We start from the raw sequence: 13721 nt of genomic DNA on the forward strand, positions 1-13721 counted from the left end.
TCGGATCTGAGTAATTCACTTCTCAGGGGCAAAACAAAACAAAACAAAAAATTAAAAAATCAATAGCATTTTACAGGAAGATCATGTCTAATAAGCAACAATATAGGGCTTAACTGAATTCTTCATTAAGTTTTATTACCCTTCTTATATAAATTCTGTGTAAGTCATGGGAGAAGAACTCCCTGTTACATCCCCTCACCAAATCCTAATCTAATTCTTCAAACACGCTTCAGTAAATGATCTCAGATTAACTAAAATGGAAATTAACACTTACTGGTACCTGTGCACCCACAAGCAGAACTGTATTCCATGCCTGTAAGGAATGAACACTGCAAAACCCCAAAGAAAAAAGCAAGCCACTAAATTTAGCTAAAAATAAGTCAGTGAGAAGAGCACTGGATGTCACTGAAAGAAGCCAAAGTAACCCAATGGGAAGGTGTCAGAAGTTTGGGTTTAATTCTTCTCCATGCAGCTTTCCAGATTCATACATGCATTCTTTTGTTTGGTTCTAACTGGTGGAAACAGAAGTGCCAAAATGTCATAAGGTTATAGTGTATCTAATCTAGATTGCTTATTTTTAAGAGTGTTAATCACCCAGGTGCAATAGCTAGTGAAAAACCTATTCTCCAGAAACTTTTTTTCAGACAACTTTTCATAACAAAGCCTAGAGAAGTAGTAGAAGGCACGAGACTACTTCTGCTCTGCCCTCTCCCCAAGATTCAAATCAGGAAAACTTGTCAGGCACTACTAATTTTTAAAAAGAAAGCATCTATACTTGGCAAAGTCATTTTGGTTTGAAGATCTGATACCAAACAATGTTTGACACCAGTTTATCTTCATTAAGGTCTATGGCATTTGAACGTAATTTTCATTTCACACAAATCTTACTCTAGCAAAAGGGAATGAATCTTGGAAACCTAGGGGCTACAGATAACTTCTAACAAATCAATACAAACAGCATCTGTAAAATCTGAATCTAGATGATATCACGATTACATTTTGAAAACCAGTGTCATGTACAGACAGAGGACCAATGCAAAAGCAGGAGTGTGTTATCACTTCTGCTGAAATGATACTGAAGTTTATGGCTGAATTTCACCTAAACATGAACACGTTTAAGAAAAACCTGAACATAACTTTCTTTTGATAGGTAAGGGCACTTGTCACAGTATCTGAGTAGCAGAAACTGCTTTTACCATTTTCCAATCTGGCAGAGTCCATTCCTTATCAAGAAGGATGTGTTATTATTAGAACAAATTCTGCCCAACCAGTAATTCTTTAGGTATTGCAGATCAACTGAAAACCATGTTCAACATATTCAATATTTTAGTAGTCATTAATCATTAAGGACTTGTATTTATTTATAATTATTCAGCACCATATAAGATGCGCAATAAAATTAATTTTAGTAAAATAATGGGAATGTATATCAGCAAGAAAGATTTGGTCACTATTTAATCATGTTTCATAATTATTTTGAACTTACTCCTGCTCTGAATAAAGAAGATAAATCCCATTACTCATGTCAGGAAACCAAAATTTACACCTTACTCTACCAGAGCCATCATATTAAGAAAGGGCTGCCTCCTTTTGGAGTAGGAAAACTAAGCAAGATTTCAAAAGCAGGAAGGGAAAAAAAAATATAAACAAGTGTGTATCTGTATGGAGTCCAGTCTCACTGCATCTTCCAGCTCTCTTAAACAGAGGGAAATAGGAGAAGGTCAGAAAGTGGGAGGGTATGTAAAAGTCTCTGTTACTTCCAATGCTTCAAAGTTTTCCTCTTATAGAAAGTGTTAGGAGAACAAAAGCTGGGGTTCTCTAGAAGGTAGGTTTCCTCCTCTCCTCTCAGCATGAAGTTTCCTACCCATAGCCAAGTAATATAAACTTCCTCTGTGAATTAAAGCACAAACCCCACTTAGCTTTGTTAACTTGAACCACAGCCTCTTTTTCAGAGACGTGTGATGCTGCCAGTATCTGACTGCACTTAAACTACATCAGAAGATCACTCAGGTTGCAAAGTCAAGCACCCAGAAAGCCAGGAAATACCAAATTAAGGTTGCCCGTGTCACTTTAATTTGCCCCCTTCACATAGAGATTAATCATAAGGTTCAATTTTTTTCCCAAAGCACCTACGATTCTGCAGTGCAATGCCTACAGAGCACTCAACAAATCAATACCTTTTTTATTGAAATTAAGTGTTCATTAAATTTAACAGAACCAGCTCCACATGTAATATTATAAAAGTAAGCCAGCAGATCTCTTTTTGCGCAATACCCAGCAGCCTCGAATTGAAAATTTAACATCAGTTTCCCTGAAACGCAGAGTTTCAAGAAGTCCTGCTGAAATTACAGGGAGCTGAGGAGGTCTCAGCACCCAAAAGACTACGCTTTACAGAGAATCTTGACACATCAAGTCCTGCATTGTGTGTGTGCTACTGATTAGGGTATCAACCTTCAACGCATCCTATATTGCTGGAGTTGCTTGGATACTGTATATAAAGAAAAACTTGAGCTAAGCAGTACTATAATTACTTGCAGAGCTTAAGGAATTAGGGGTATTTTTATTATTTGCAATTAAGATAACCTTGCAAGGTCAATAGATAAACTGTGGAAATGAAATGGTATCAGAACTAAGGACTAAGCATATTGTCAAATTAAGTAAATTGATGAATGCCAAGAGTTAATCAGGGCCACAGTGATGTTCTCAAGCACCAAGAGCTGGACGAGACAACCTTTAGAGATCCCTGTCCTGGTTTCAGCTGGGATAGAGCTAATTTTTTCTTCTTAGTAGCTAGAATAGTGCTGCGTTTTGGATACAGTATGAGACTTGGTATGAGAAGAATGTTGAAAATATAATGACATTTTTAGTTGTTGCTAAGAAATCAAGGACTTTTCAGCTTCACATATCCTGCTAGTGTGCAAGTGCACAACAAGCTGGGAGGGAGCACGGCCAGAGCAATGGACCCAAACTGGCCAATGGAATATTCTATGTTATACACTGTCACGCTCAGTATATAGGTGAGGGTTGGCCAGGAAGTTCACGCTTTCTTCTAGGATTGCATTTTCGGGATTTTCGTTACTCTGGGATCGCTAGCTGGGAACAGCCCAGGTATCGGTGCTGAGCATTGTGCATTACTTGTTTGGATATGCTATTATTGCTATTATCATTATTATATTTCAATTATTAAATTGTTTTTATCTCAACCTACGAGTCTCCTTACCTTTACCCCTCCAATTCTCTCCCGCATCCCCTGGGGCAGGGAAGGGTGAGCGAGCAGCTGTGTGGCGTTTGGCTGCCGGCCGAGTTTGCACCATGGCAGTCCCCTTCAGTCTACGTTACTCTATCAAAGGCAGTGACAGCTGCCACCATATATGAGCCCTTACTCACACAATCAGCTTTGAGAGAGCACTGATGCTTCATTCCAATTAAGATCTCTTCAGCATGTTCTAACAGCACTAAAGGACAACATTAACCCCAGCGCAGGGTTTCCCTCACAGGATCTGGTCCTGAGTAAATGCCTAGTTTCAAGATTACCTAGAATGAGACTTACAAGGTTATAAATTTACCTGCATTTTGAAATAATCCAAAAGAGACAGCAGATTATTTTAATCTGAAGAAGTATCAGCATGAGTAACCCTGAAGATTACTATCAACTAAAAATATTGGGGGGAAAATTCCATTTTTCCACTTATTTTGTATGTAACACCATTTGTGCATATATGGTTTCAGCTCTTGTGCCACACACTAACACAACTACCTCGCTTTTTTTTTTTTTAAGGAAGAACGTGTTCATTCACATTTTCCTCCAAGAGTCTATTAACTAAATGCTGGAGCAAACTGGAATTGAGAAGCACAGACATAGATGAAAAAGAATAGGAAAGTGTGGGAAAGGGATGGAAAACAAGATCTCTGTTTATGAGTTTCCTACCTGATTGTCTGAAGCAGAAACAACAAAACTCTTATGAAAATTAGGGAAGGCTTGATGTTTCAGCCATGTGGTTGTATCAGATGTCAACCTTTTTTAATTAGAGTACAATCATTTTTAAAGAAAACACATTAGTATTTTGCAGGGCCCATTATGATGCTTCTTTTAAGGTCACAGCCATATTTTGAAGGCACTTTGGTTACATTTCCTTTTCTACTTTGTACTTCATGTACAGCATTAGCAGGTACTTAGAGGGAAAAACCCATCCATCCATGATGGATGGATAAAACACCAGGACTCTTTTTACTTGAGTTTTATCTAAAATGAGTTCACTGTAAAAGAAGCATTTGAATCTTAATAGAAAATTAAACTGTACAATTAACCAACATGCAGCTAAACTAAAACAGCAACACCTGCAATTCTGTGTTACTGGTGAAATAAAAATGTGTGGCTGTGGATCATAATGGAGGAAAATTTATGCCACGTAAAATAATACAGATTATTTATCTGACAAATTTTGAGAAGATAAATAGGATTTAGTGAGTCCTTAGAAGTGCAAAACTGCCTACACTAGATGAATGTCACCCAAGCAGCTGAACCTTGTCTAGGACGGGATTGCCAGGGGCTACTGAAAGATTCATTTCCCTCTTAATCTCCCAGGGAGCTGAAGGTGTCAAGTATCTCCCAGGAAAACAGGGGCAGCCCACAGCTGGCGGTCTTCAGGATAACTGGGAGTCTCAACAGTCAAATCAAACACGACTGAGGTCTCAGGTGGCCCAGAAAAAGCAAAACCAACCCAGGACCTGAAAGTTCAAGAGAGCTTTGGCTTCCTGTCTACTTGTCCCTGTTGCTGACTGCCTCTCCAGTCACTATTTAATAAGCTATCTACTGTTCACTTACCCATGGGGAACTAGACAGGAGAATGATAGATGACCCGAGTTCTGATTAAATATCCTGTTTCTCTGGTATAGCTGTGATTAATCTACACCACAGTTCAGCAGTTCAGATACAATTACTAGGTTGGGACTAATGAAATTAGAGTTGTCTAGACAGCTGTGAAACCTCCAAGTTTATGGCGAAAATCATATCAATATATTATTGTTATAAAAGCATTTGAGTCAACTCAGTTAACAGAATAATCAACGCGAGAGTCAGTGTCTGTCATTTCCAATTACAATTTTAGAATGGCTCAGATTTTACTCCGACTCTTTCTCCTCAAGTTTTCTTGCACGTATCTCATCTTCCCTCCCAACAGGTCTGCACTCAGGGGAAAATGTTTCTTTATAGTGCAAGGTACACAGGACAGCAGTGTTTCTCCTACATAGCTAAGTGCTGCTTACTATCACTTAGCATTCGTAACTCCCCAAAGAGAAACAGAAAGAAGAAAAAGCAAAACCAAGCAAAAGATTGTTTCCTTTCAGCTGCCAGTCACCCTCCAGAGCCCAGTGACATAGAAGTCACCAAGATCGTTTTGAAAAAACATAACGAAGGAAAATAGAAAACCCCACAGCAGATGAACATGGGAAACGAAGGTGGAGACCTGAGCCAAGTCACCGGTTCACGTTCATTGCTGGAATTACCAGCTCAACAGAGAGATGCTACTTAAAACCAGCCTTTAAATGAACTGCTGTCCTACCACTTCCTTTTGCTGGATGTTACACTTCTGCATCAGATGGCAGTACCTGCAGTTTCCCATTTAGCATCATACCTTAATCACACAGCAGGCGGCAAATTCAAATCTGAAGCTTACTCTCCAGCTAATTTGCCCCAGGTGCTGGCAAAGCATGGTTCCCAGGCACAGCAGCCACCCCGCTGCGCTACGCAGCCCCCCAGCCGGCAGCCAGCGCCCGCTGAGCGAGGCTGTGGGGAGCAGCTGCTCAGAGAGTGCTGTGTGCTGGTCCCTAGAGCAGCCTCTTGCCTCCGCAGAGCTCACACCAGTTGTTAGACACGAGAGGGCCATGGAGCCTGTCTGCTCGGTTGTCGTGAGGCCACACACCATCGGTCAGGCAGCAGGCACAGGTAACAGTGAGAGGAAAACCCCAGAAAGTTCAAAATCCCATAGGGCACAAAACTTAACCCTGTATGGTGGGTTTAAACAGGCTGACATACTCAATTCTCGGTATGTCGATACAACTGTGTATTGTGCCTGTAGGAGCTTTTAACATAATTCATCTCCCTTCCAAGGCTTACAGAAAGTCTCCCATACAGAAGAGATGCTGAACACAAACCTCTCTGATGCCATGGTTATCTACACAGAAAACACACCCAAATAAGACAGTACTCAGGATAATGCGAGCCGTGCAGGGGACACATACACACACACTGAGCAATCAATCATTCTGGAAACCACCTCAGCCCCAGAACAAATCCTCTTGCAGCAACTCAAGACCTCTGGCCAGAGACATGTTCATAATTAATTAACAATCACGGCAGCAGCAAGAGAAACGGGGAGAAAAGTAGAGCTGCAACCAGAAGTACAGCGTCAGCCCCACATTTAGGAAAACAACTGGGAGCATATTTACCTTCTCCCTGTTCTTGTGTCTCGCACTACGCAATGCCCACTGATTTCAGTTCAGCACAGAAATCTCCAAATCAGTATTTTCCACTAAACTGTCATAGCTCAAACCCACCTCATCCGTGACTCAAGCCACCACACTTCAGTCTCTTGTGGCTGTGACACACAAGCACACACGTAGCCTGTCTGCCAGTGCTGCACTAGAGTGATCATCTTTGGCACAGGGTGATAGCAAACAGGAGGGATGGCTGTGATGTCTTAGCCCATCACATCATCACGTTGGCTCATCTGCCAGCTCTCTCCATCATCACACAACATTAAAGGGCACATTCAGCAGAGCTGCAGGGTTTAGTCTTTAGGAAGCACTCTGCAGGAGTCTCAAATCCAGTTAAAGTCAACACGAACTAAAGATGCTCAGCACGCCATGAGATTAAGTCACCAATTAATACTCCACACACAGGGGAGGGGGAGTCAGCTCAGCACCAAAAAACTTTGTGCTGCAAAGTGCGTGCTCTGAAGCAACCAAGCACAAGGGCTCCAAAGAAAAATAAATCTGTCAAAGACCCCCATTGGGCCTCCCTCCTGCAAGGAGGCAGAAAGATACCTAGATCAGGTAGCTGTAATAGGGCCTGTTAATCAACAGGATCCCCATTTTCCTTCAGTCTCCTGCAAAGGCACAGATCATTAGCAACACTACAAGCCCACAACCCATTTTGTTATTACAGTATGAGTAAGCGATAGGAGTTAGAACCAGCAGATCTTGCAGAAGGAACAGAGTGATGTTTATTAGGGTTTGACCTTCAAGGATAAATATTTCTGTCCTTACTCAGGGAGAACTACCACTAACGTCAGAGGCGAGGACTATGACTAGCAGCAGAGGGGATTTGGAGCAGCAGCACAAGATGGACCTTCAAAGAGGGAAACAATCAGTAGAATGGCATTTCCCTGGGAACAAAACCAATCTGGTAACAGGAAAATCCTCCTTCAAACCCCCTAACAAAAAGAGACAGATGACTCACAAATACCTTCCAGTCCTCTGCGATTTACTCTTACCTCTGTGATGTTTTCTTGTATTTTCTCCTGCAGGAAAAGAACAAAATACAACTGAGATAAGAAGGCTCCACTGGTGAGGCGGAGAAAAGGAGAGGGTCAGAAATCAGGAGCAGTTAAGTGAAGTCACTTCTGCCATGACATTGCCCCAAACCCGATGTAGCCATTCCCTTCTGCTAACCTCAGTGGTTGCCACTAACTTCGGTAGAAAAAGGGGTGTTTCTGCCTACGTGCCCATCTTGCCCTTTCTTGTAAGACAGGGTTGCTGCAGCTAGGAAAGAATGAGTTACTACTCTAAATGACTTAACAGGAAGTCCAAGTGGCAGAAACTTACTTCTACTTACTAGCAGTAAGGTAGTTTTTATGTCTCTATCCAGCAAATAAGTATGGCCTTATCTGTGGAGACCAAGATGGAATGGTGGTGATGCGATGCATCCAACCACATTGGCTGTGGTCCCTTAGTGGAAAACCAGAGTGGTTTTACAGCAGCCTTGCTCTGAAAAGAAAGTCTAGATCCTAGCAAGTTCTCCACTCCACCAAATCCCAGATACCAGACCACAGACCCTCACTTCGTTGTACCTGTCTCGGGACCAAACTGCCCTGAACCCAGGACTAGGAGTGGCAAGAGCAGATAAGCATACTGACAAAACCTCTTCTCCTCCCCAACCCTTACACCGCATCAGTTGCTAAGAAGAGTAAGGGGTTTACAGCCTTTCCTGCATGTTGTACTTTGTCTCCTACGACAGGCAATGGCACAAGCTGCCAATGCTTGGAGTAAAGCAGTAATCGTGAGCCCTTCTGCATGGCTACCGACGTGGCTCTACAGTTAGCTGCAGAGGCCTGTCAGCACTGTATGTCATCTGTGAGCTCTTGATCCTACAACAGCCTTTTCCAATGGCTTTGCACAGTGCCCGGCAAGACAGGGCATTGATTTCACTTGAGCTCAGCTCTGCCTTTATGTTTTAAAGTAAAACTAATGCTCTCGAAATTTCACAAGTAGTGATGGGAACAAGTCTCAGTGTGGACTGCGATGAGGAGGGCAAGATCAACGCCCTGTTGTTTAGCCATACACTAACAGATGTTCCCCAGCTTTTCAATGTGTAGGTAATACTGTTAGAAAGGGCATACTGCTATAAGCAGCAACTTCTGCTTTTTCATCTCTGATACTACTGCACATGGAAAACTGCGGCTAAGGCAGGCCCAGAAAACCCAAACAAGGGTTATTGTTTCTTAAAAATAAGAAGAAACATAAAAATCCTAGATATTTACTTTAAAAGGATTTTAAAATATTTCATTTACACTTCACTGTGTGAAGAATTAAACTTGAATAGATGCAAAGGAGTAAAAGAGCAAATATTCATAGCAGTATCAAGAGTCTAGCCTACTGGCATTCAGGATGCTGACACGTACAAGCAGAAGCCCACTTGGATATATCTGATTCTATGAATTTTTCATTTTAATTTCAGAATGCTGTAGAGTAGAAATTACATTTTGAAGAGGTTAGATTTGGAAGTTTATATTCTGACAAATACAGAACTTCACTAAATTTTCTTGCAAAAGAAAATGCTGAAAAAACCCCCACCTGATTGGCCATACCAATCCAGGTTGATTGAAACATCTTATTCCCCAAAATCCAAATTTGTTTAAATTTTAATTTCTGCTATATAACTTTCTAAATGTTCAAATTAAGTTATTTACAAGTTAATTCTTTCCCCTGAAGGTGTTTTATGGTGCATTCCAGCATTGTCAGGAGTATTTTTCCCTTTATTGGTTAGTGACTTTCACATCATTTTATAGAGTTTCTCTTTCACTCAAGCTTCACATTTGAGCAAAGATACCATTCATTAACTCCTGATAAGCTAAAATTTCCTTGTATATTTTAAAGAAGTGACCCAGCCTTAGGGTGCTCTTTGCATTTGAGCAATAACATCACTTTTCTGATCAGTTACGCCTTTAATGCTTCTTTTACTGAAGAATATTTTTACTGCATTAGAAAACTGTGTACTATCACAGATGACAGTACTAGGAAAAAAGCATTTGCCTAGTCAGAGGAGTTTTAAAATATATATATATATGTTTTTTATTATTGTTGTTTATTGTTTCCACACCTGCAGTCCAATTACAGTCAAGGTTTACATGTACCAAGTTCGTGACTACATTTACAGGCACTAAATTTGCATGTTACAGTTGAAAAGAATAGAACTAAAGGAGCCCTTACTTATCGATTCAGTATCACTACTGCATGCACTTGCTTTAAAAGGAACACCACCAGCAGATTCTGATATCCAGCAAAAAAAGTTCTGGATGCCTGAACTTCCAGCATTTCAAAACCAAGCTCTAACATGCCACTCACCAACATTATAAAAAGATGGTGTTGATAACATAAAGCATTTCTAAGTATAGCTTTCAGTTTCCTTTTGGAAACACATCATCTACCTGATATATGCTTACAAACCACCGCTTACACCTGCCTTCCATGAAATGAGATCATTGCAGACAAGGAAATTAGAAGGTGCCTCTTTTAATACCACAGCCAGCACCAGCGGTTGGCTGCAATCAGCAACCATGTGTGAATTAACAAGAGGAAAATAGAGGGTGGGGATTTGGGTTGCTTTGGTTGGGAGTTTTTTTGTGGGTTTTTGTTCAATTGTTTATTTTAAAAAAGATGTGGGACAAGTTATCCTAGTTTATCTCACCAGGAGGAGTTTATGCAGAGAGGAACTAGCTGCTAAATTGCCTTTAGCAGATGCTCTGGGATAAACCTGCAGACACATCTTCCAGTCAAGCTCAAGGGACACATAATTTTCAGAACAAATCTAAGCTATCCCTTTTTCCCAGGAGGGAAAGAATGAGAGAGACTCAAAGGAGGTGGTGTTACAGCTTCCCATACCTGTGGGCTGTCCTGTGCTCATGCCTGCACGAGGCTTATTGATATTTCCAAAGCTGTGTAAGTTCAAGTTTCTTTTCCCACTGCACACGTGCCATGCTAGACCTGCCACATCCATTCAACTTCTGTTACCTGCTGTGGAATGTATTACTCATAGGTCTACATTTAGCTTACATTAAAAAATTAAATTAGAACAAGGTAGATTTTTTTTTCATGCTAAAGAGAATTAGCAGGTGACTCACACTGGGTAGGCCCTATATTATCAGTGTAAACTAGAAATAACTTCACTAAACTTAATGCAATTACATCTGCATGAGTGTAGTATGAAGTGAGTCGGTCCTAGTACAAGAAGGCTGCTGGAGCCTAATGAAAATAAATCCAGTAACCATTTTAAAAATAGGTATTTTGTAACAATCAGAACTAAACAAAGTGGTGGGTAGGATGACATTTTTGCCTCAAATGAGATGAAGTCAACAAGAGAGTTGAGCCCACTATTTCAGTATCTGCTCTTCTGGGAATGAATGAATCCTTCATGTGGCCAGAGGAACAACACAATATAGTGGCCCAACATAAAATTAGGGCAGACTTCTGAAAGTATTTAAACACCAATAAGATATAGGTAGCTACAACTATATGGGCACTCAACTCCCACTGAAATAAATAGATATGAAAAATTTTTTTCTGCACTTCGATGACCGTCAACTTCTTCAAGGATAAGTGTCTGTTCCCAGGGTTACGTTTCTACCTCTGCCACTTAAATTCCAGTGCACACTCAGACAAATGGCTTTCTTCCCGTATTTCCCCTTGAGATCCTTTTCCATTAGTTTCTTAGCTCTTCAGGGTTGTGGCTTTAGCTATATGGGGTTTTGCACATCAATTTATGACTGTGGGGCATAAGTGGAGCCCAAATAACACTACTTTTGAGTTGTTGCAAAAAGCTCCCACCCTTCCTGTGCATCTAGAAACCTAGAGATGAAGAGAATTTAATAGAAACACACAAAAACTGTGTCTGAATTTGGTAATGATGTTCTCAGGCCTTACTCTTCTGAGAGAGGTGCGGGAGTTAATGTGACTGAGTAGGTACAGAGAGGAGTGAGGGAGGAGGGGTTGGGGGGAACTAAGTAACTCTGCCAACTGCTCTGTTTTTGCCCCATAATCATACAACTCAGAATATCAACCAGCTAGATGACTTGCTCTTTCACTCCTACACAGCCTCTGAAGAATTACCTAAACCACTTACATTTTTTTACTCATAATAGTGGCTCGGTTAGCAGTGTTATTCCACACCTATTCCACAGGGTCTGGAATTAATGGCATCTTTTCAGTATATGGAGTAAAACTGTGGGTGCTGCAGAAGTAATAGGAGTATCTATGCCTAACTTCATCCCTAGAAATTTATACTAAAATCTGAAAGTTAATGAACATCATGCTCTGCTCACACACTGCTGCTAGAGATGAATGGTTCTATCTGCCCTTGGTAAGGTCTCTCTGCAGATTCATAACTTCAGTGCGGTGATCAGCCTTAGGCCACCAGCTGATGGACATGTAGTTAACGACCTGAGGTACACACATGTGAGTGCCTCTTTAACCAAGTAATGAGTGATAAGACAAGAGGGAATGGCCTCAAGTTGCGCCAGGGAAGGTTCAGACTGAATATTAGGAAGTATTTCTTTACAGAAGGGGTAGTTGGGCGTTGGAATGGGCTGCCCAGGGAGGTGGTGGAGTCCCCATCCCTGGAGGGGTTGAAGAGTAGGGTCGACATAGCACTTAGGGATATGGTGTAGTTGGGATCTGTCAGTGCTAGGTTAACGGTTGGACTAGATCATCTTCAAGGTCCTTTCCAACCGCGATGATTCTGTGATTCTGTGACATTTTTCAGTGAGATAATGCTTCCCAGCTCAGGAATGCCAAGTGCCACAAGCATGTCCTCAGCCTGCTGAGATGGTAAAGCGACTCCATTTTCAGGCTGAAGCTCAGAATCGGCACTCACAGTGGCTTAATCTAAAGCGTTTTGTTTTGCTTGGTCACTGCAATGGGTTCAGAGGGCACACACAGTCAAAGCAGTTTAGCAAGCCAGATAGGTAGATCTTTTGCAGTCCTTAAAACTCGGTGGCCTGTGCTCTCCCCTTTGTACCACCAGCTGACAACACACAAGCCTGGATCTAACAAAGCGTGTGCTTTCAGGCTGGATCTGCGCTTCTTGGTGAAAAAGAGGGCAACAACTTTTAGGGCACCGAGAGACCAGCTAAAGTGAATCTGCTACAGCAGTTTACACAGACATTGCCCCCAGCCACCCCGTGCACAATGCCCTGCCACGGGTCAGCATCCTCACAGCACAGCTGGCAGACACGAGCACATCCCTGGGCATCAGCTGCTTCAGCGCAAAGTTCAGCCTTTTGGCTTAAACTGCCAGCAATGGTGGCTTTAAGCAAAGACACCAGGTTTCGTACTGCTGCAGCTGAGGCATCTCCTAAATGCCCACTCTGTGGTGGAGGCAGAGAGGAAAAAGAAACTGCCAGGACATCAGCTCCTTCAGCTGATGCAGCGAGACTCGCCAGAGCTTGCGTGTCATACCCTTACTTTTGTCACTGACATTGGTAAATATGACCAGGGCTACACACAGAAAAGAGAAACTGCTGCCTGAAGAGGAACATTTTACAAAAACTACTTCTTCAGAAGAACCACAGTTTTTAAAGAAAACAGTTGCCACAAGCAAATATTTAAAATTAGTTATTCGTAGGCTTGAGGAGAAAGAGGGACTTTTCCTCTTCTATATTTAGAAGCTTTATAATTATAATGTTTAAGATGTGAGTGGGAGCTTAATCATCCATTAACAAAAGCACCCAACAACGTCTGTCCTTCAGTACTAGAGTTCCACCACACTCATAGCTCACGTAAGCCAGGGCTATTCATCTCTGCTTCCCTGCAGGGCTCCTCTCACCAGCGCATTCGGAAGTGCAGGGAGAAAAAGCCACCTTACCACGATGAAACATCCACCTTGTAACACGCACATTCTCACAGGTCTTTTTCTTATCTTTCCCTTCCTGCCAGAGCTGGGCTTCTGATGTTAGATTAGGTGTTAAGACAACACTACTAAAAGCCTGTTTTGTACTTTAGCAAACCTACAGAAGTAAGCAATGAAATTTGGCAAAAGAGAAACAAGTCCGTCTACAGGTCAAATCTGGAAGATTCCTCCCACTCTTTTGTTATCCACCAGTGAGTCTGTGGTTTTACTGAATGATATCTCTCCCCTTCCTTTTTCTGTAAGAGCTGACCACAATTCATGTTTACTGCTTTTGTCCGCAAATCCTTCCAACTCGTCGGTCCAGAATTTCTAAGATTTC

General features: G+C 41.6%; 1 protein-coding gene across 7 annotated transcripts in view; it reads right to left on the reverse strand.

Annotated features, from left to right (window-relative positions):
- The window catches only part of PDE1C (phosphodiesterase 1C), a 320244-nt gene that overhangs the window by 181153 nt on the left and 125370 nt on the right, over positions 1–13721 (reverse strand). For 4 of the 7 annotated variants that reach the window (XM_074843989.1, XM_074843980.1, XM_074844007.1 and 1 more), the window contains one exon: positions 7494–7520. The exons of the other annotated variants lie outside the window; for them this stretch is intronic. In XM_074843989.1, the coding sequence (XP_074700090.1) occupies positions 7494–7520 (27 nt within the window). The remainder of the gene's footprint in view (positions 1–7493; positions 7521–13721) is intronic. 7 annotated transcript variants of the gene reach the window in all.

The sequence above is a fragment of the Strix aluco genome, chromosome 1 (genome assembly GCF_031877795.1).
Source record: "Strix aluco isolate bStrAlu1 chromosome 1, bStrAlu1.hap1, whole genome shotgun sequence".
Taxonomy (NCBI): domain Eukaryota; kingdom Metazoa; phylum Chordata; class Aves; order Strigiformes; family Strigidae; genus Strix; species Strix aluco.